Here is a 24,076-nt window from a genome sequence, read left to right as displayed (position 1 = left end):
ACCAGGGGACATCACAAGAATATTTAAGATTGCGTAATAACATAATACTATTCGGGTTTGTTGCACGTTTGCCCTTTTTATTGCGTTATTTCACATAAAACTATTGCAAAATAAGGCAACATTATTTTAGGAGGAGAACGAACATCTTTCACCTTCGGGTCATAGCTTTCAGTGTTTTGTCAACAGCCTTAGCAGTGATGTTTAATTCTGCTGGAAGTGATTCAGAAGTTCACTGATAACAGGACACACAGTAGTTGAATCAAATTAGTTTTAAAGTTGTGGTGGCATTTAGTGAGATGCCCTTTTTGCTTTTACGTGTCCAGCCATTCAGACATTGGCTATTAATTGATTTAGCAGCACCAGTCATTCTTACATTTGCCTGGGGCGCTAATCCATACAATGGAATTCATACATCTACTTCATATTAAATCTCCCATCTTGCTTATTGACCTTTTCATCTAGCATTTTCCTTCACTGGTGTGAGCAGGCCCTTCACAGACGTGGATGAGAAACATTTGCTGCGTCTTAATCTGCGTTTGGTGAGAAATACAGTACATGGACACCTGACACACTGCTTATCATGGACGTGACTGCCATCAAAATTAGTATTTATAATTCTTGATAAAATTCTTAAATACATTGGATGGATACATGGATAAGGTGTCACAAAAGTACGCATTTCTTTGAACCTGCATCGACTCTAAGTTACATATATGGGGAAGGTAGTCACAATTGTTTGCTTCACCATTTCTTCTGTTTCATGCAAAGGGATCCTCGACAACACCCACACAGGCCCACACCATGGATAGTTCTGGTAATTCAATCAATGTTTCCACTCATATTATTACCGTGTGTACCTCTCTCTCTCTCTCTCACTCACACACACACGCACCATAAAGATTTTAATAAGGCATATACATTCTCAAACAGAGCCAACAAATGAAAGGCAGCAGATCTCTCCATTTAACATTTTAAAAAAACAAAATGTAATCAGTTTAGCTGCAATATACTGAATTTTTACCACAATTAGAGTGCAAAAACTGTATTGTGATATTGATACAAAGAACATGCATATGAAATTGCACTTTTGAAGAGTAGCCTACTTTTCCTCTATCTATTATTATACACCTTAAATGCTAATGCAGAAAGAAAAACAGCCTTGGCCCATATATTTTCTTGAAAAACCTGTGTGCCGAAGAATATATTATCAGAAGGAGAAAACATTGGTTACAAAAAATTATTCCATAAAATAATGAATGCAATTTTCGCAAAACCGATAAAGACAAGAGAACATTATAATCAGTAATAGTTTTTTAAAATGTTTTTATTTGAGCTTTTCATCTTTTTTTCACAATGAACAAAGCCTTTAGACAATAGCAGTTGAAATAATCCACATGGACTCTGGTCTTCACCAGTTGCCTGTTGTAGCGCTGTGCAGTGCAGGTTTTGGGGGAGGGGGAAAGATGACACTGACAAACACTGGATGCTTGTTGTCACTGACCGAAGTGACCTGTTGTGGGTGTGTTTGCAACAGTGTGAGTGAGACTATGGCGGTGAGCCACATTCAACAGGGGCCTTGCCCTAAAAACTTGGTAAAACCAGAGAGTGCGCTAAAATAGCCCATTTCAGATTTGAAAAATACACTGCCAGCTGTGAATGATAGCATGATGGGAGAGGCCTCGCATTATACTCCATCTCCTATTATGTGCTGACCTCAGCATCAGGCCTTGCGCTATTAGACAGCAAATAGCCCAGGAGAGGGGCCATGGCTTTAAAGAGTACCTTCCATACACAACAACCAGCTCCTTTCACATGAACAGACAGTTGTCGGACCAGGGAAACACCATTAGAGGGGACAGCACTCAGCTGTGGCTGTAAAACTCGTACAAAATGTCTAAATCCTGCAGTGTTTCCCAAAAACAAGACTTGCGGGAAAATCAAGCTTATTGTGTTTAAATTAAATACATAGCACATGTAAAATAAGTTCAACAGCAAGAAAAGAGATGTTTTGTTCAACTTGACACGGAAATAAAGCAGATGAATAGTGTGAACACAATACACGATGCTGCATGAAGATAGGGCATAATGAATGAGAAAAAAAAAAGAAGAAACAACACAAAGACAAGTTCACAAGAAGTGTCACATTTGTCTAGGTAGTGCTTTGCCCTCCTTTTCACCCTCTTGTTTACCTTTAAAGGCCTTTTCATTTAAATGAAAGGCAGTGTGTTGCTGAAGTGAAGTGGTGGCTGCTGTGTGCAGGGGTATTTTGAACAGCACATTTGAAGTCTTTCTACTGTGTGTATGATGCTAGTGTGAGGCTTACTTGATTCACCAAGAGAGGCAACAAAAACTCAATTTTAACATGACCATTAATACTTTCCTCCTAAGCCAAATCCTCCAAGTCTGCTCGAGAACCGTTGCTGATATGTCTGAGGAAAACAGCCAGGTAAATCTGAACTTAGATATTTTTCAGAATAAAAATACTTTCAAATACAATCACTACTATTCATTGGCAAGAAAACAAATACAGCATCACAAGGACAAAGTAGGCAAGCAAAGAGAAATATGCAATGTGAGGAAAGCAGAGTGACACAAGGATGTTTAAAACCGGCAGAGGTGGGCGTTACACCAGACTGACGGACAGGTCCATCAGTCCGTCACTGACGGATGCCCGTTTTGCTGATGATTGGCGAATGACGGGACATTTTTTAAAATAGATGGAGTGACGAATGACAGAAGTGGGGTTTCACCCGTCAGTGTAATCATAATCAACAGTGTCCATCAGTAACGGTCCGCCATCCCGTCACTGGCGGACGCCTGTTTTTCTGACGTTTTTTGAGGGGACCAACTGACGGACCAACGGACTTCATGGGCTAATTGACAAATTTAAATGACGGACTGACTCACGGATTGACGGCCTGACTATTACGAATGAGTTCGCCACAAAAAATTACGTACTGACGAATGACGGACCAGCAACATTTTGTAAAATGCCCACCTCTGAAAACCAATAATTTCATTAAGAATGTGACACAGTAACAGAAATAAACGCTGATGTGGCATGATGTCATGCAGGATCAAATGTATTATTCTTGCTGGCAAAACTCACATTACACGCTCCTTAGTACAACACACCAGGCAGACCCAAATGAATGTACAGGACAGTAAGTTACCGTTCCCTCTCATGGATGCATCTTAAATGGAGTTGTGGTTAAAACACACACTTAGTGTTGGGCTGATTTTACCATCGGAGAACATTAGAAAAAGCACCTCTCATTATTTCACAGCGTGGCCAAAATTTGCCAAGATTTGAAAAAATAAATGTCTGTCAATATTTTAAGAAAGCCTCAATGTGATTCTACGATGGTGTACCTAAATAGCTAAGACATCAAGTTCAAAGTAGATTGAATTTCAGATGTCCAGTTTCTAGGAGAATTCTAGCATGTGTTGAGAAGCAGTACATACATAAATATCAGGGACTGCTGAAGGGGGACCTCCTTTGGTCCTTTATAGAAAATGCACATTCTGGTGGACCGGGGTCTCATAAGCAGTCATAAGCTCCAAAGATAATGTAAGCTCCCCGCAGAGACAGTAAGGCAGTTTGATGATCACCAAGAAAATCACTCCTTTTTCATTATGGCAGGTTTCTTTTTGGGGGGGAATTGAAAGTAAAAACATACTGTAGTGAACACCAAAATATGCATACGAGCTCTTGTTAAAGAAAAATAGCTGCCCGGTAAAAATCAGTTCTGTAAAAATACCCCTTTAGCTATTTTTGTGGTCGTTGCTTTTTGTGTTATTGTTGTTGTTGGTTTTTGAGTTGTGTTGTAAATCAGCTGGCTGGCTCATTAAGCTTTCAACAGTTATTGTGTGAGATCCAGCTGAATCTCAGGAAAAAACATCTCAAAAGCACTGAAGCCGGTCGGCAAAGATGCATAAAAGGGAGGAAAACAAAACACCAACAAAAAACCCAAACTAAAGCAAACTCACAGAGTTCGACAGCTACTAAGGCAACTTTTGCCAAATACAATATAAGCCCATGTATATTGCAACACAACTATATATTAATTTAATAAAATACACAATATAGCTTTTGTACACATAACAATTTGGCTCAAATGCACAGAAATTGTAATGAAATCAATAAAAATATGTTTTTTTTATGTCGACACATCTAACTTGAATACATTTACACATATAATGATCGTATGTATAGTGATAATGTGAAGGGACATTTCTTTATTATTTTTGAATATTCGTCATCAAAACAGAAACAATGTCCTTTGAGTTGTGTTCTTACGTCACTCTTGGCCTTAACTCAAGGACACTTTTTGCTGAGATTCCACATTTCTTTCTTTTCTTAAATATAAAAATGTATAAATATTTTGTCATTATTAGGACATTATACATGGAATCTTACATATAGGCATCTATATAACCATATAGATCTTTTATTTTTTCACAGTTGAGGAAAAATGTCCCTTTTTATACAACTTGTGATTGCCTTAAGGCATTGCCACACACACACACACACACGCACACACACACACATAAATTCACTGTACACAAGGGACTGAAAGCTGATGATGTACATGTATACGACAATTACACAGGTGGCCAGTAGTGTGTATGCAGTAGTGTGTGTGGTGCAGGGCGTCAGTGCTTGTTAGTGTCAGCGTGTTGTGCTCGTGTAGAAGTAGTGCGTGTAACGATCATCATGAATGTTTGAATAGAAGCGTGAGACAGACACAGCTTACACGTGGCTACAAATGGTAGGTGAAAAACATGGCTCCTTCGAAATTCTTGTTCAGCAAAGCTTTAGTGCCCTCTAATCCTGACCAGTTCAAAAAGATCACAATCTTTCGATCAAAGCCCTGATTACCAATCCCTTCACGTTTATACACATAATCCATCAAGGTAAACACCAACATGACAGTCACCAAACGTAAGGTCATTTTGTGTATTTTGGCCAGTTACTGTCCCAATAGAATCCATTTGTCTGTCATCAAATAGATTGTCATGTCTGACCTTATTAAGTCCTTTCTTTTCCCATTGTCAATGGCCGTCAAACATAAAATAAATTCACCTACAAACACATATGTAGGATTTCACGAAAGACTCCGGAAAAACGAACTCATGAGCTGGTGGGCACTTAGATAATATCTTGCGAGGTGCCAGAGGCTCAATCCTCTGCTGTTTTCTTGAAAATCCCAAACACAAGGAACATATAAATTCAGCAGATTTCAGATGTCCCTGTGGTTTTTTTTCTTGGTAAGGATTTTGTCATTTGAACTGCTGCCAAATGACTCATAATAGATGTTCTCATAGTCAGTTCAGTGTGGGTACTTTTGCATACCGTGAGAAAAGCTCCTTCTAAACAGACATTTAAATGTTTATTACTTTTGGTGACAGTTTTGGCATGAGAGTTTTTGAAATGGGCTCTGATTCCTTACTCAACGTCCTTCCTTCCTTTCGTTTTGTCTTTTGTATCACTTCCTCAGTGTGCCAGTGGCCTCACTTCCTCTGCAGTCATGCAAAAGCTTGTCAATGTCTCTCACCACCTGGTCAGCATCCATTCCATCACGGCTCACATCAGGCTCCACCTGCTCCAGCACACACTCCATTTCACCTCTGCTCTCTTGACTGATTCTGGAGCGTGCCTCGGCAAGCACCTTGGCCACTGGGTCTGAGGGAGGCAACGGCGGGTAAACCCCTTGCTCCCTGTTTTGTTTGGTGGGTGACAGGTACTGGCCATCAGGAGGTCCATAATAGCCGGAGCAGGTGGCAAGAGGAGGCTTACCTTCAGCCCCGTCAGCCGGACTCTTAACCGAGGAGCATGTGGTGGAACACCCCTTGACTGGGCTGCTTGATGCCGAGGGAACCTCTTGGAGCAATGGACTAAGAGCCCGCTTTGCCTTTAAGTAGGGCTTGACGTTAGCTATTAGGATGGTGTGATCACGCCGCTCCTTGCCAAATGTACAGAAGGTTTTTTTGCCATTGGGGTTGACAGTCTCATAGGTCTCTGTCTCAGGCACGCTCTCCATCCCTGCTGGCACAAACATGTTGTTGCGGTAATCAACGCCCTCTGCTTGGTTTCCACCAGAAGGGAACTGTGGCATCCAGCAGCGGTCAGAATGACCCAGTACTCGACACTCCTCAGTACAATTCAAACAGTCCTCATCTGCAAAGACAAAAGGGGAGATTCATTAATGTATGGAAAAGTCAAGTGAACTAAAACAGTCGGAGGCTACATTTAAAATCCCAGCAAAGGATGTGACCACATACACGCACACCACACACACACACACACACACACCTTTCCAGCACACTTGGAAGGGGGCACCAGCTACCATTTTCCAAGCTCTGATCAAGGAGATGGCAGTGTATACACGCGTGATGTGGATGGAGTGAGTGAAAAACAACAACAATTGAGGTTTGGCAAAGGCATCGTACCGTTATCATAAATTCATGTCAGTGGGCTTTGAAGCCTTCCCTTGACAAAAAACGCGTGCCAAATGGCTCATATTTCCCCCATCTTTGGTGTGTATGTGTGTGCGGGTGTACACAAGTGTGTATATTTTTTTCTTTCATCTCTATCAGAAGGATGCACACTTTGGCTGATTATGGGAGTGCTCATGCCTCTGTCAAATGAATCCAATAATGAAATTAAATAAATAAATATCCCCCCCCTCCCTCTCCTGGGTTTAAAGTGAAAAATAGAAGAAAAAACAGATGGTGTCCCACAAATATTTTGGGGATCGGCTAGAACGATGAGAGAGAAAGAACAATAGTGGTAAATAAATGAAAAGAATCGCTGTGTGGTCAAATAGAGATCAAATTCATTTCTGCAATTGTTCCTTCATGTCTTGACTTGTACCAAGATGGACTAAAGGTCTTAACAACTGTGTGTGCTGTCCTATACGGTTCACCATTAAATGGTAAATGGGCTGTTACTTGTATAGCGCTCTGCTACCTTTGGTACTCAAGTATACTCAATGGAGCACTGTCATTAATGTGAGTCACTATGGTTACTGACAAACAAAATAGCATGCCTCACAACTATTGGTAATATACGAGACTACTTATTTGAGTCAAAAGCTGGAAGCTGTGTTGAGCGAGGGTTCATCCATATATATATACATATATATATATATATATGTACATATATATATATATGTATATATATATATATATATATATATATATATATATATATATAATTGATGGATTTGAGAGGACTTTAGGTGTTTGTATAGAAAAGTGTAAACCAATACAAATAGGGTCACTTAGAGTTCACATCATTTCCTCTGTTATTCCGGAACAAACGTAAGACATATATTTATTGTGTGGCTACTGTATATCAATAACATTATGTAATGTACAGTACCAACCATCCTCCTCCCGCTAAAAAAATTGGATCTGATACAGTTTTTGTTATTGGCATGTTGCCTAGTGAATGTGCTTGAGTGTATGTGTTAGGGTTGTCTTTGCTGTGTAGCGGGTCAGTAGCCTGCAGTCCTGAGAGACTTGCCTCGGAAGCTATAGAGATGAGCTTAACACTTTGCAAATGATTGAAGAAGCCAAACAGCCTTGGCAAAGAGAGCCTGACATTTCCCATGTTGAAGCAGTCATCTGAGGAGGAAACAAGGTGGGCTGAAAATAAAAGGTCAGGGTAGTTTGAGGTGGCTACATTTAAATGCTGTGGGGTGAGCACGTGCATCTGCAAATACTGCAAATGCCTCCCACATTTGCGTGTGCACCTGTGTTTATTAGCACTTCATTGCAGCAGCAAGAATATAATTATACACTTTTTATGTTGAACTTGGAAAAAAAAAAAACTATTAAGCTTGTCAGTGATCCAAACGTGTTACTAATGTTCCAACAAGAAAATACTATCACTGTCAATCCATCAGCAAGGCAGAAAGTGAAAAGCAGACCAGAAGCTGCAACACAATGCAAGTCAGCAGAAGAGCTCACGTGTACATTATGAACATTGGACTATATGAAGCCAGAGTGTGCAAGGTGAGTTGCCTTTCAGTAAATACATATTAAAACATAAATAATCCATGCAGGCATATTTCACTCTATTTAGCTGGCGAAAAAAGACCGATAGATTATTCATGCCTCGGCTGCATGTTCAACCTTGAGGAATTCGACATACAGTGGTACCTCAAATTTCCAACTCGATTTGTAATGCTGGTCAAATTTCAAACGTCAAACATTTGACAAGTAACCAGGTGGCAGATCACAACCAAGCACAGCAAGCTAAAATAGCTATTTAGACCGTCACTCAGTGTTCACACAGAAAAGCATCAACCACTTTCTATATGGCTTGTCCTCATTAGGGTAGCGGTTGTGCTGGAGCCAAAGCCAACAGACTTTGGCAGAGAGGTGGGGTACACCTCGGACTGGTCCCCAGTCAATTGTGGGCCAGATATAGACAAACAAATTCCCAAACAACACTCACATTCACTCCTATAATTAACCATGCATGCAGTCTGAAATTCAGATTCAATCCCAAATGGTCCTGGCTGTTAGGCAAACATGCTAAGTACTCAAGAATGCTTTTAATAAGTACAACTAAGACAAATCACAACAACTGTTCTGTATAATGATAATATAATTCAAATTCAACAACAACAAAAACACAACAGAATTCAAAATAAGCCATTTGTTGTTTCAGCTAAATAATACGACCAGGTAGGTAGTTTTCATAATACAATATTTTCTGAAATTCTTTGCTGGCTGGATGAAGCTTTGTTCCTATTCAATTTAAAATGGGACAGTTTGTTTGTTTCTTTCTTTCTCTTATGTAGTCCTGCAGAATCCATGTGGCTCAAAATTATTATCCATTTGTAACAGCCAATTCCCTCATTAAAGTGAATGACACTGTTGTTAAAAAAATTGAATCAGAAAAGAAAAAAATACAAAATCAGACTGCTGAACATTTGTTTTGAGTGGAAAATTACAATAGAATCATATCTGAACTTCCACTATTTAGAATTAGAATCTTGACATTGCGTACAATGTCATTTAAAACTGCCTTAACGTAAGAGATTTTCATCATGCCAATAGATTTGTCAGTATCTGGGGGGGAATGTGCAATTATTCTACTGAGTCTAATAATGTCTCTTATCTCTCTCCAGATTATACAAAACACCCCACTCTTTCTCTTACAGAAAAAAGCGGGATACAACAACAAAGCTTAATTAAGAAAGGCCACATGCCATGAGAATCGCACAGAGCTTTTCCTCAACACTCACAGATCCCAAAAATCTGGTCACCATTACCATAATCCCATGATGTTTTTTCCTCCTTTTCTTGATTCAGTATTTGTAATTTCTAGATCAAACTTTCAATATAGTACGGCGAGGTTGTGCACATCAACCAGTGAATTTCTCAACGTGTTTGTGTATCCGCGTGTGTCATAAAGCAATGTGTGATTTCCCTAACCACACTTTTCTCCACCATGGCCTTTCCTCCCCAAACCTCTTCACGTTATTACCCATCCATGTGATTAATGTCCCTCTGTCACACACTGAGCTTCTTGTGCAGGGAGGGTGGGAGTAAACAGTTTAAACTGCGTTACAACAAGGTGAGCATGGGACGGACTGATGGTCTTGTCACAAGTATTGAGTAGGAAATTGGATGAAAGCTTAAACATGATAATATATGCAAACTGACTATTTTCGACCATTGTCATGCCTGCATGAGCAATCCTAAGTGAAACGAAAAAAAAAAAAAAAAAAAGATATCCTACATCGGAAACAATCACTCATTCTATGCAATATAATTTATGGAAAAATGCTTTTTAAAAGTCACAGAAAAAAAATGAGTTCCCGACTTTTCATTAAAAATTCTTAGCCCTAACATAATAAAAAAATATACATATAATAATATTCTGTTTGCTAGGCTGACATACGAATTTTGTAATCCCTAAACACAAAGTTATAGTGAAGCGTCATACGAAACTGGAGGATATGTGTAAGTTAATACGCCCCCACCACAAACCAAGGTGGACAGGAGGAGTGGCAGCTGACAAGTTGCAGAGAGCATCTGTGACAGACCACAGACGCACCTGCTCACCTGAGGGAGCCCATCGTGTGTGTGTGTGTGTGTGTGCGTGTTATTGTCTTTTTAATCTCTTCGCCTACTGCTGTTTAGCCCATCTGATGCATGCTCTTCTTATGCTCCCACCAATCAGATAACAAAATATTTGAACTGCACAGATGAAAACGTCCAAATCAAATGTTCAACAGATAACAGGCCTCAGTTCACCAGTTGATGAAATAAGGATAATTGTAAATTGCATTGCAAACGACAGCGATTTGCATAAAATGATTAGATCATGGTCACTAACATATTATTTACTGAGTAGTCCAATATGTCACAGTTTGAAAAATGGGCAATTGTTAATGCATTTATTGAGTATTGAGTACAATTGTTAATGCATTTATTGAGTATATATATATATATATATATATATATATATATATATATAAATATAAATTAGAGGTGAACCGGCCTGTAGTCGGGTCCTATTTCTTTACCCCCGGGAAAAAAGGTGAATGATGGACGACAGATGGGTACCCTTGGTACTGACGGATGATGAATGACGGATGCTCAATTTGTGGTAAAATGCCCAGCTCTGTATAAACAGTATATATATTCATTTTTCTTATTTTTACGTGAATAGTGTTTCCGCATTACAGACATCGCATTAACGTGAAAATTAAAACAATTTTTTTTTTTAAATCCCAAATTGGACATACGTGTTTTTCACAGGACAGCGAAGTTATACTAAAATTGGTGAAAGTTATGATATAACTACAATAGTATCAAAGTACTACCACTTTGATCATACTATTATTTTCACCACAGAAGCACAAATAAGGGTTGTGCTCCTCTTTTGTTTGTGGTTATACAAGTATATTTACATTGAGCTGCTGTTTTGCTCTTTTCACCACAGTCTGATATGAGAACTCTCTTTTTATAGTTAGACCTATGAAAAATAAGTAGTGCTGCATTTATTCATTAATACCAACAGTTTCTGAATTTTTAGAAGTGCAGTCCAAACATGCTGGAAATATAGCTGTATCAAACAATATTTATGGAAAGTATTATGATATATTGGTGGTTAACAACATTTAATAGATAATTCCAAAGTCCTACAGAATGTGGTCAAGTATGGGGGAGAATAGGACTGTAGGCGGTTTAGCCGGGAATTAAGAAGAAAGAGATACTTCATTTTGGTGGGGGCGCATAATAGCTTTTATCGCAGTGGGAGACAAGAGAATGGCGATGCATAGCAGGAAATGCTTGGCAGCAGCAGTAGGGGTGCCTGGTGGTTGGTGATGCTGAGACTCAACCAAGGACATATATCTCAGGATCAAACATGTCCTCTCATCAGGCATTCCTTCACAAACCACAGGGCTCTCCATCAGCTAATGCCCGGCTAAGTTGTTCAAAGAACACCCTGAGGAGAAAGCATTTATGCAGAGCAGAGCGAGGGATACAAACTCAAGAGGAGCAGGACAGGGAGTGTGAGCTCATATTCAAACAAAAACAAACACACAAAGCCTAATCAATGATGAGCAAGCAGTGCTGTCTGCTGTGGGTGGCGGGAAAGGTCTGTCGGTTGTGGAGATGGGAGTGGCGAGGTGCCGGCGCTGGGCTCATTGTCACACAACAGCCCATTCTGTTTTGCACCAACCACAAAAGACAACATTAAAAGCACAATGTGGTCCCTGAAAATCAAATACTGTTTCCATGTTACCAACAGTGTATAAAAGCCGCAGCAGATCTGTGTGTGTGTGTGTGTGTGTGTGTGTGTGTTCCTGTTTGAATAAAAAGGGAATGAATGAAGTGTGTCACCCTGGTTCAAGAAAGTCATGAATATTGAGTCATTAATATTATGTTAAAATATATAATTAAAACATGAATGTCTGATACGACCCCTTTTTTTTTTAGATACACACCGGGTTAAAATAGTTGAAAAATATGTGAAGTAATATTTTAAATAAGAATAAGAATCCATATCACAACAACAGATCATGACTATTGTCTATCATGTCAAGTTAGTATCAAGTCAGTTTCTTTTCTTAACAGTTCAAGGTGGGAAAAACTGAAATGTTAACAAACTGGTTTGATAACCATGGGAAGACGTCCACGGTTGAAGCGGCTGGGAACAGGACAACTAAGCCTTATCTGAAAACTACATCAACGATGTGTGTCAACACACTGAAAATTCCCACTGCTTTTTGAACAACATGCGCACAAGGATTTCATTGTTGGCAAAGAAGGACAATCCCAAGATAGTCACTGAAATAACAAGAAAATGACAAAAGTAATATTCAATTAAATAAATATATATATTACGAACTAGCTCAAGATTAGATTCAGGCATTGCTTTTTGTGTTCCAACAGAATTAAAAAACAAACATTCACATGATTGAAACTGGTCAAAAATGACCATATCCTTGACTTAATATTTTATTGCACAACTTTTTGTGGCAATTTCTGCAATCAAACAATTTCTGTAACTCGCCATGAAACTTGTTCAACTGACCCTTCGAGAGCAACTACTACAGTTGTCTCAAGTTTTCACAAAAGTTCAAAAGGATTTTGGATCAGGTGGATAGTAATGCCCTACATTTACTCTGTTACATTTACTTTATGTAACTTTAGTTACAACTGCAAACTGAAAAAAAAGATCCTTTTATTTACTTGCTGCACAGGATTAAAATGTGGTAAACCTATGTCATTTTCCTGTGTTTTCCTCAAAAATAAACAAATGATATGTATTCGTTTAAAACATCTTAATCATGTGCAACCGAAAATCAAGTACTTTTTATTTAACTAAATTGCAGTCGGCAAGTAAGAGTAAAAAAAAAAAAATCATGTGTGTTGACTTGACGTGTTTTGAAATTGTCTTCACTGTGAACACAACATATGCGATATTGCAAGCATTTCTTACCAACCCTTCCTTTAAAATAAATTGAGAAATAGTTGAACAAACTATTTACTGGCTTCCGATTTCAAAACTAGTGATCCATTAATTACCAGTGTATAAGGCGATCATACATTTACACGGGTTAACAGTCGTAACGGCCCTCCAAGTGAAATCAGAACTACGATGCGGGCCGTGACAAAATGAGTTTGACACCCCTGTTCTAGGGTATAATAACCTATTAGCACAACTGTACACATCAGCAGTTTGTTTAGTTCTGCAATGTTTGACAATAATACATGCCAAAAGGTTTTTGAATTGCATTGAATTTATTCAATTTGACTGAGATACTGATTATAAGCATATGTAGCTACAACGACGAGTCTACTTCAATATAGATTACAATACGTAGACAAAATATGATATTCTGGACGTTTGCTTCAAGAAATGTACTCAACCTGAACCATTATAAATTTTAGCTGAATACCCCTAAATAAATCCTGCCATAGGGCTCCACCAGTCACCTAAACTGAAAGGAAGTGCTTCGACCATTTTAACCGAATGCCGAAGTTGGTTGCGCATAAAACCTATTATTCAACAGCAAAAGTGTGGCTAGTGAAAACACCGAGTGGCTATGGTGACTTTGGGAAACCACTAGCCACAGTGGCATGTGAGCGAAAAAAAGGCATGTCAAGCCTTGATTGGTTTAGTTAAAGTGATGATGTTGGGAAATATGTGAATTTCCACAATCCATCCATCCATCATCTGAACCGCTTATCGTCACGAGGGTTGCGGGCGTGCTGGAGTCTATCCAATAGGCCTCTATTTTTTATCTATTTGATGTTTTTGCTCAGTCTAAAAAAAAATAACAAATTAGAAGTTACTCACTAACTCAGTACCTGAGTAGTTTTTTTTTTTTTTTCACCACTGAATACTTAATTTTACTCAAGTATTTATTTGTAGAACTACTTTTTACTTGTACTTACGTCATGTTATTCTAAAGTAAAACTAGTCTAAATTAGTACAATTTTTTGCTACTCTCCCCACCTCTGATCAGCACAGATAAGACCAAGTCATGTTCAGAAGGTTTTGTTCTTTGCTATTCTTGGGTGTTTGTAGCTTGGTATTTTTGTTCATGTTGGAGGACCATGACATGCGACTAAACGCCAAGCTTTTTGACACTTTGCAACACATTTCATTTCAGAATGCATTGATTGGCTAAGAGTTCAATTACAACCTTACTGATTCAAGATACTCTGTGCCAGATGTAGCAAAGCAGCCCCATATCATAACCAAGCTTTTATCAATGTTTCACAATAGATAGTGCTTGTTTCTTTGGAAGCTTTATTTTTACATCGATAAAAATAGAGCTGATGTGCCTTGCCAAAAAGATCCAGTTTTGACTCATCTGTGCAAAGGACATTCTCACTAAAAGCTTTGTGGCTTGTCATTGTGCATTTTGGCAAATGGCAGTCTCATCAGTTTCAAGTCATTTCAATGACAAGTGTATGAGTCTTCTAAAACAGAGGCGTGACAAATTTTGTCTGTGTGTAGCCGTAGCATCTAGGTGCTTCTCAATCATGAACATGACAAATTGCATTAAAGAAAAATGAACTATTCATGCACAGTGAATAGTTTTTTATTGACTTGATTTCAGGTGCGAAGTTAAGGAAAGTTGCAGGGTCAAGCAAGGTCATGGCCTGGGCCAAACCAATAGAAGGTTTTAAGTCACAGGACAGAAAAAGGCCGCTACTATTCGTATGTCCTTGGGCCATGGCTCACTTTTCAACTCCTCTTGCTCTCACTCCTTGAATGTTTTAATGATGGAGCAATTTCACGAGAGCAGCCACAGGCAAGCTATTAGCTGTAGATGTCTGAGAGGACCAAATGTTTCTCCTGGCGCCATGTTGCTGCTATCAAACATGATCAAACTATAGTATGTTTAACTTTGATATAGAGTGCAAATAAGTCAGTCATCTCAAAGTCCACTAGTTCATAAAACTATCCATTTTGCAAGAAAACATGGTTGTTGGAATTAGGCCTCTAATAATATCACACAAAACATCAAGTTCCCGTAGTGCAAACCATGCCTTTCCCACTGTCACGTTTAACCAAAATTGAAGCAGAGTGGTTCTTCTTTTTATGTTACAGTCGTATCTATCTGTTGATGGAATATTCATCAGATATGGCTTTGTCATTTAAATTATGACTTGTCAAATGCTTCAGTAGTTTAATAGTAGCAGTGATTGCTGTTTGGTTTTGAGCTTTTTTAAGCCATTCCTGCATTTTTTGTTTTTCAGATGGTCCATGTTGTATGTTATTGGCCTGGATATGTGTAAACACTGAAGAACACACATAGCCGTCAAAACAGGGTGACACTGCCGATTAAATGTAACCTGTGTATTTTACCTGAGGAGAGACATGAGGGTGGCACTAAGGATGGCAACAAGGGGACAAGAAGGGTACTTATTAAAATATGAGGCGAGAAGCGTGGTGAATCACTAGCTAATCCGTCGCTTCCTCTAAGTCTGTGTAATTAGGACATGGGGGATTGCACCGAGACAGGGGATGCTTCTGGACCGCCTTGCTCTTTTTTTTCCCCCATTTTTTGTGTATTCATCCCTTTAGCCTGAGTTTATGGCAGATTGTCATCTTAATATAGCAAGTGTGCATGTGCCTTGGCTTTATTGTGTGCAGCTCAGCATGTTCAGTCATAAGCAACATAAACAGCACAGCTTGCCTGCATCATGACGTATTTCTCACCACTACTGTTTACAGACATAAATGAGAGAGCACTTTCTTTTTCGGCTTTGGTCACCACGTGACACCCTCACAGTGTATATGGGTATATTTAGCAAATAGGCTGTCAGTCATATTGCAACCTTTTACAAAACATAGACACAAAACTATTTTAGTCTATGACAAAAGATACTCAAGAGAGAGAGAAAGAGAGCGATAAGTATGGTCCAAGCATGAAATAGGAAACTATACAGCACATCTGTCTGTCTTACAATCCCCGCATGGGGTTTTATTCAGCCAACCCATACAAAACGAAGCTGTACCAGACGACATGCAATCCTGTCACACTGAGTGAATTAAATCATTTTCTTTTATACTTGTTCCCCGTCTGCCTCTCTGTTTGTCGCTCTCTTTTGAACAAAAGGATTTCAACAACTCCGGGTGCCATGGCTTTGTGCAAGTAATCATCCCCATGTGTACTGCTTTAGCAGGATTACGAGGAGTGCTTCATATTCTCAGTTCCAGAATCATCATTGTAATGCAACACCACATACATGCAGTAGAGTATCGAGTGGGCACGTATCAATATTGCTCCGTATAATGCATGACCTTCAGGGATTGAACATATACAGATATATGCAATGTACGGTTTCTGTTTTTTTGGTGTCAGGTTTAACCATCAAGTGAATGGAGAACAATTAATCAAGAACATACAACACATTCATTTTAAGACCAATAGTCAATCTTAATATGAGATACGAACAGGTTAAACCAGAAAATCAAATATATTATGATTGAATCACGTAATAAATCAAACTTACGCTACAAGGACAAAGATTTCTCACATGTACTTGGTTTGAATGAATTATGCGGGATAACACAGAAGTCTAAAAATTCTGCCATCGCTGCCAATTTAAGCTTACCTGTTTTTGCACCAGATAGATAAATCCAGCAAATCTGGATTTACTGTGTGTGCTTATTAAAGCATGTCTTTTTTTTCTCCCCAATCACTATGTCAAGCATTTAAAGAGTCAATCAAAATTTCTCACACAAGGCTATAACAAAACAAAAATGCAGGTTATGTAGCCACAAGAACATAAGGGCAGTCAATTTTTGAACTGGTAACATTTCCATTTTCAGAAGGTCACTTCACTTCCCGGGACACACTGATTTATTTATTTGCAGAGCTGGGCATCGTCCATCAATCACCAAATTCCTGTCCTGCATATTTAATCGACCCATGTGGCACCAGCCCGTCTCTCGTTGGCGACGGCCAATCGGCGTCAAGAACGTAATTTCGTCACACCCAGACGCCGAACGAGCAGACACGCCGCCAAACAAAGAAAATATATCAAACGAAAACACTTGAGACACACACACGCACAGCGTGGTGATTGATGAAATAAAAAGAACATGGAGCATATGTCATTGGGTCTGTGGGACCGCAAAGTACACAAAACTCTTTTATTTGTATTTTTTTCCTTACTCGGCCACGTGTCAGGAGTGCGGCACCTTGCGTGTGACGTGGTACTGGTTAAGTCTGTTCTTAACGCCGTTTGGCTGACTCCGACCAACTGGGGCCACAAGGGTCGATTAAATATGCAGGATGGGAACTCAGTGATGGATGGACGATGCCCAGCTCTGTTTATTTGAGTGAATTTTGTTTCAGCGTTGTAATATTCTACCACATGCTCTATTGTGTAATATCTTGAGAATTAATGTACAGCAGTGCAACTAAATGATATATCCCTCTTCAAATTTTAATATTTTGTTGTCAAATCCATTCAAATTCCCGTCAGCTCCTCAGCTCCAACCTTTGCATCTTAGTTGTATGGCTTCCATCATGTCCAGCCTGGCACTCTGAATCTCCGTGTCAAATGTCAGTGAGACCAGAGCACCCCCAGAGTGTGGCATTGTGAATAATGAACGACACATTCCAACAACACTTTGAGTTTCCGAACAGTAGGAGTGCAGCAGAGTGCGCTCGAAGTACATTTCCGAATGCACCCTATATCACGTTTGTAGTGATTTCATCTTTCTTTAATTTTCATTCTCCAAAAGAAAAGAATATATTGTATTTACATTTCAATTCAATGAGTTATTAGAATTCAAATAAACCAAATCTTTTTTCGGATTAAATTTAAGTGCACAACATAGGAGACAAACAACATCAGAAGCGAATATTTGCTGCTACTCGCAATGCTCTCACGCCAAATGTTCATGAATCTTGAGAGGTCTGCCTACTTTTAGCTTCCCGCTCAGACAGTTATAATTTGATTGAAGCAACTTTATTAATGAACGTTCACAGAAGAATTTGTTTCATCTTAACATATATGATGTGTTACGTTACTCGTCGTTGCCGTCACCAAGTCATCACATTAAAGTAACCTGTTACTATGTGTCGCCTGACTGCCATTACAGATAAACATTCAGCGCACATCCTCATGGGACTACCAGTAATAAGAAAACAGTACATCCGTATGTTGGCATTTGATTATTTTTGCCTGTGAACAGGAATGTAGGTCCCTGAAGGATATTGGCTGAATTATAACAGAGGTTAAGTGAAAAGGTGGCGAGAGGAAGGTTGAGTCGATGGTGTTGGCTTTCTCAACCCTGGGGCCTAACACATTTAGAGAGCTAACTGACACACTTTGGATGTATTAGCCACAGTGAGCTCTGCCAACCTGTCTTTTTCTGCTCCTCCTCCTCCGCCTATCGCCATCTGTCTGTCACTGCACTCTCCACTCTCTAAACGACTGCGAAACATGCCTGTTGTTTTAGCAACATTGCTTTAGCATTGATGTTCCTCTGTGCCACTGCCAAATTGGTGTTTGCAGTCTAGACATTGGGTGCGTGCAACTCTAGATGGGTGAAGATAAAACACTCACACTCACCCGTCTGCTTAGAAGTGTGATTAGATTAAAAGAACAGTGATGCACAGGAATGCAATAATGGTCAATTAGTCGACCCACGAGGAGGGATAATCATTTCAAATACAAATGTATTTTCCATCTCACTATCTAATTTATACTTTCTTTGCTTTACTCTGGAGAATGGTGACTTTAAAATAGGCAGGCTTCAAGTCTTGGTTGCTGCGATAAAAACACCAATAAATGGAAATATCTAGAAATAAACTCAGATCTATCTTGTGAGAAGAAAGCCCAAAGGCTTGAAGACGGTCATTTTCTCTGACAAATGAATGAATGGAATCGGAAGGTGAGAAAAACAACTGACTTCTTTTCATTCTGCCCAATTCTATGTGATGGTTTAAGATTAGGGTCAAAGATTATAAGGCTTACATAAAATAAGAATGGGATTAAAAGAGATCACTGATGTAAAATTACAGATCACAGTAACAGTGGTGAAAATCCAGGTGTATTTTGAATCATAACATGGCAGCTGCTGTCTTACTGGACAGTCGTAGCCAAAACTAAACAATCTATTCCTGACAAGAGAAAGGGAAGTGAATATTCTGGAAGCTGCCTGCAGTATTCCAGTGAGGGATTCGGCACACATCAAAGGCTGCCTATGCAGTAAATCTGTTAGATTTGGGATTAATGCACTCCAGAGAGGCCTGGAAAACACACATACGCACATACACACACCCCTATCACAATTCGGAACAGTTTCACAACGAACGCTAGCAAAGTAGCACAAAGAGTAAATGCTGTCAGTAACTCGTCATAATGAAGTACATACTACAGCATGAGGCTTTGTGGAGAGTATCCTAAATAAGGCAAACATGGCTTGATGAAAAGCAGAAAAGCGCTCCTTCTTCCATCCATAAGGCTACGGGACGGCTGGAGCTTCTCCCAAATGGCGTAAGACCATACCAGCTGCATGGAAGTCAGCTATTTGAAACTAGGGCTGTATATTTAGCGTGCTATTTTCATTGTCCATTGTTAGTTTCATTGTGAAATTTCCCAATGAACTATCACAATAATCGACAGTATTGTCTGTGTTTTTCTTTTTACTATGCCACTGATATACAGTACAACAGTAGTGCATAATAATCCAAGTAGCCTACATCATTTGTAAGAGCATTTAACTCGAATCGGTTAGTCTAATAAAGTATATTTTTTATTTGATTTTGCATAATACCAATACAAAATCTACATGTGAGATGGAGATATTACTTTTTTGCCATCCTCTACAGTGTACGATCTTTGACTGTGTATTGGTTTAAAAGGCGGGTAGAATTGTCATAAATAAAATAAAGTGAAGGTACACTGGCAGTTGTGCGTTATCCTTGACCATTTATGGAAGAATTACAATTTGCTCTGAGGAGCAGCGGTAGGCTACATTAAATTAGCTAACAATGCTTACTTTATAACTTAGACATGCAGCACTGTTAGCCAGTTCTGTTTTGCAGCAGCCACATTGCACATTTCTTCTTTCTTTCTTTTTTTTTTTTTTTTGTAAAGTGTGAAATGATCCCAAAGTTTGGAAATTCTCTGTTGGTCTTTTGTGCACTCTTTCATCCTGGCTCGTGATTATTGCTATGCGAATCAATGTGGGAAAAAAAATTGTCACTGCAAAATCCCTCAATTTAGCAAAAAAAAAAGTCTGTGACATGGTGAGGGAAAACTGTACCTAAAACGTCTTCAATTATTACTTAAGAAAGGAATTTGAAGGAATCTTCAGATTTGCTCCGAAATGCAAACAGTTCTTGTGAATCCTATGCCTCCACCTCCAAAAAGTTTTGGAAATCTCCTAAATAATTTTGGTGTTAAAAACACAACCTGTGATGGAGCTAAACACAAATGTTCTCCCTTTAAAATTCAGACATTGTAAAATTCACTATTCCATTTAATCTCAACACAGAGAGACAACCTAATCCAAGTGACTGCTTTTCCACCTCAATGACCATCCCTTCCCCCACCCTACGTACCCCGCACCAAACCATGGGTGTGGAGAAATGCAAGCCACTGGGCAGAAAACGCCTGTTGACAGCATTCTGGTTTGTTTGCAATTGGTCACTGAACAATGAGCAAGTTTCCTGAAGCACTTGTCGTGTTGATGAAACAGCTGGACACCGACATCAGAAAGAGAACAGGGTGTGACTCAACCATGGCGAACAGCAGGGATCTTACAATTAGGGAATTAGGGAATGATCAATTAGGGAATGGTCATTTTAATTAAATCTAATGTATTATTATTATTATTATTATTATTATTATTATTAAAATCACTGCCATTTCAGAAAGCAGAGATTTGCAAAGATCAGAAAGAAGACAAACTCACATTTTATTGCTCAAGTGTCAGATAAGACCCACAATTTGTACCAGATAAATTAACAGCAGGGTATAGCCTAGGATTTTTCTAAATCTACTTTACACTGATATATGTATATTAATTCACATTTTGGCACAAGTGGTCATGGTTTCGCAGTGCAAAGTGAGTAGGAAGACTGGTAATTAAGTGTTGCTAGATACATCCTGAATTCTGATGTGGTTCCCTGGATACAAGAGTGAAAATGTTCTCCTTCCTATGACTGTAATGTTTTTTGTTTTGTTTTTCACCAACATGTAAGTACGAAAGGTAATGCTTTCACAGGCATTCGTGACCCCCCTCATAACATAGCGCCCAAACCCTATCTCAGCCTGCTGATCATCCTGAGCAGCTTTATCACAATCCAGGAAACTAGATTATCCCTCAGATGAAAACTTCATCCCGGTTGATCCCCACTTGGGAGCTGATAAGAGGCAGGGGCACCATCACCCAGATTTCCTACTTGTTAATCAAGACAGATTTCGATCACCTTCGGGGCCAGATGGACAGCTGTTTTCAAAACATCACCACAGACTATGCTGTCGAGGATGCATACTCCAGCAACAACAACACCACTGTTTTTAAGAAACATTTTTAATCTCAGGCATTTTACGAAAAGTATATCACACAAAGACAACACAATACGCTAATATGGTATATGTAATATGTAATCAAGAATGAATATTAGTGCTGCATTTAACCAATGAGGAAAACAAGATTTTTCTATAATAGGTACAATTGAAAGCAGTAACTTGCTTTACTTAAAGTCAACCCAAACATATTTTTTTCAATAATATGTTCTATGAAGGCAGGTCACTGATAGTGTAGTGGTACACACGCCTTGTGTGCGGGCAGGTTGGGCGATTCCCGCTCAGTGACGGTGTCTGTGTGTGCCCTGCGACTGGCTGGCGACCAGTTCAGGGTATAGTCTGCCTTCGCCCGTTGACGGCTGGGATAGGCTCCAGCACCTCCCCGCAACCCTGTATAGGATAAGCTGTTTGGAAGATGACACATGTTCTATGAAGGCCCACAAATTGCAAAAATGCATCGTGATAAATATTGCGTTTGTGGAATAAGAGTTAATCCACCCATTTTTAGCCATTTCTGGGGGCTTCCAATTTGTCACTTCTGTCGACTGAAAATGACATCACAGTTGCTCTGGGCTCATGCAACGACTAATCACAGCTCACCTGTTTTCTGAAGCTGAGCCATGATTGTTCGTTATCTGACTTGTGGGCCTGCATAGAACATATCCCTGAAAAAATATGTTTGGGATGACTTCCGCTTTAAAGACATTTGAAAATTAATATTAGAGAGGTGCACATTTGTAATGATTGTCCATGTGTGTGTGTGAATCAAATAAAAAGCATTCCCAAGAGCACTGTACATGAGGAACACTGGGGCATGATGTGCAGCCAGCCTTCCAAATCCACATAACAGATCTGAGTTGTGGTTTGAGCCTGGATGAGAGGTCATGTATTAATTAGCTGCTGGTAATTACAGATGCATCTTAAGTTAGCTAACACGTCCAAGGGGTTTTGGCGACCTATCTTGCAACCACAGAGATTAGTCAAATGTACAAATTAAGAAAAAAAAAACAAAACTCTCATTCATGAATAATGAAACACCAATTAAAACTAGTCATAAATATGAATCTCTCGCATCTTGTTATGTTTGTTTATAATTTATTGAATGAGTTATGGCTAAATGTATTTTTTTAGCGCATTAATTATTTTATGGCGTCAACATGTTGGCCCTGCCACTAGATATTCAAATCTTCACACTTGACATTCCGTCAACATTTGCCAGGAGCAATGAGGGTGTCGTTTCCTCTCTCGGGGGCTGCTATCCTGAGGAAGGAGGCAACACAGGGACAATATGAGTCACCCAATTAAAGTTGTGTTGGCCTTGCAATTCCTCAAGGGATTGCCTTGTGACAGTTTAATTAACCAAGTCCCTTATCTTAATTTAGCAGGATCAAAAAGTAACCAACTGAGGTTATCAGAGAAAAACATTCCCTGTTAATATCTTTGAATCCTCCATAACACTACACACATTATTCTCCTAATATCACCTTGATGAAGGGGACTAATGTCCATAGAGTGTCACTGATACTTAATAATATTCAAATTACAGCATCTGACACCTATAAGCCACACAGATACTGGGCAACCGTTAAAATGTTCTTGAAACACAGATAAAGGGGGCACCTAAAAGACGTCTTTTTATGCCACTTCAGTATGTATAACAATGCCAATTCACAGTGTGTGAGAACTAGACTGAGTTCAAGGGAGCCTTAGCAGGCTGTGTGTTTATTGTGAGTAGGCTTTTCTTTTAAATGTGTACTAACAGCAGGGAGCCTTGCCCCATGCTACTTAAAGCATCTCCCCATGAAGCCATCCTGGTGTCTATCCATTCACCAATGTATCCATTCATTTTTCAAGTTATCTTCCTGCTTTGGAATGCCCCTTCCTTTGTTTTCCATACCACTGCAGGCTGTAGATGAAAGTACATTCCTATTTGAGGTTAAAGGGAAAAAAAAAGGCCTGATTCTTTGGACAGACCAGGACCATTGATCTCTTTGTTTCTTGATGCAGTGTCATGCCATGTCATGTCTTCTTCGAAAACGCTTATCCTGTACAGGCTCGCGCTGCTGGAGCCTATCCCAGCCGATTATGGGCGAAAGGCAGACTACAACCCGAACTGGTCGCCAGCCAGTCGCAGGGCACACACACAGACACCGTCACTGAGCGGGAACCGATCCCACGCTGCCAAATAATATGCCGAGCAGTACAGTCAACTAAGTCCATCTCGGCAGTGTATTAATGCCTCTGTCGCTAGTCCGCTGCAGGCCTCTCACTCACGCTGTCACGTGGCGGAAGTTAGCCACGCATCTCCCCAGCTAGCTAGCAACCAAGCAGTCAGTCGGCAGAACGGGGCACCAACAAACGCAAAAAACGACACGTGTTGCATCTTTGTCAACGGCTCAGCGAACGATCGTGGTCAAATTAAGCCATTTTAAACTAAATACAAAAACCTTTTCCGGAACCAAAATTTGCCAGTGTACTCTCCAGTTCAATACGTCATTTTCAAGTAAGCGACTTCGAAGCTTTGTAA

The 24,076-nt window shown here is 39.5% G+C and overlaps 1 protein-coding gene across 6 annotated transcripts in view; it reads right to left on the bottom strand.

The window, feature by feature from the left end:
* Positions 1–1,306: 1,306 nt before the first annotated feature.
* pcdh17 (protocadherin 17) overlaps positions 1,307–24,076 on the bottom strand; it is a 55,074-nt gene continuing 32,304 nt past the window's right edge. For 5 of the 6 annotated variants that reach the window (XM_086025764.1, XM_086025766.1, XM_086025768.1 and 2 more), the window contains exon 5: positions 1,307–6,181. In XM_086025764.1, coding sequence (XP_085881890.1) covers positions 5,490–6,181 — 692 coding nt within the window. In that variant the 3' untranslated portion in view covers positions 1,307–5,489. The remainder of the gene's footprint in view (positions 6,182–24,076) is intronic. The other variant, XM_086025767.1, reaches the window with a different exon arrangement.

The sequence above is a fragment of the Filicampus tigris genome, chromosome 3 (genome assembly GCF_054856515.1).
Source record: "Filicampus tigris isolate MCC_2025a chromosome 3, RoL_Ftig_1.0, whole genome shotgun sequence".
Taxonomy (NCBI): domain Eukaryota; kingdom Metazoa; phylum Chordata; class Actinopteri; order Syngnathiformes; family Syngnathidae; genus Filicampus; species Filicampus tigris.
The sequence above is the reverse complement of the archived record's forward strand: the minus strand, read 5'-3'. Positions and strand labels throughout refer to the sequence as shown.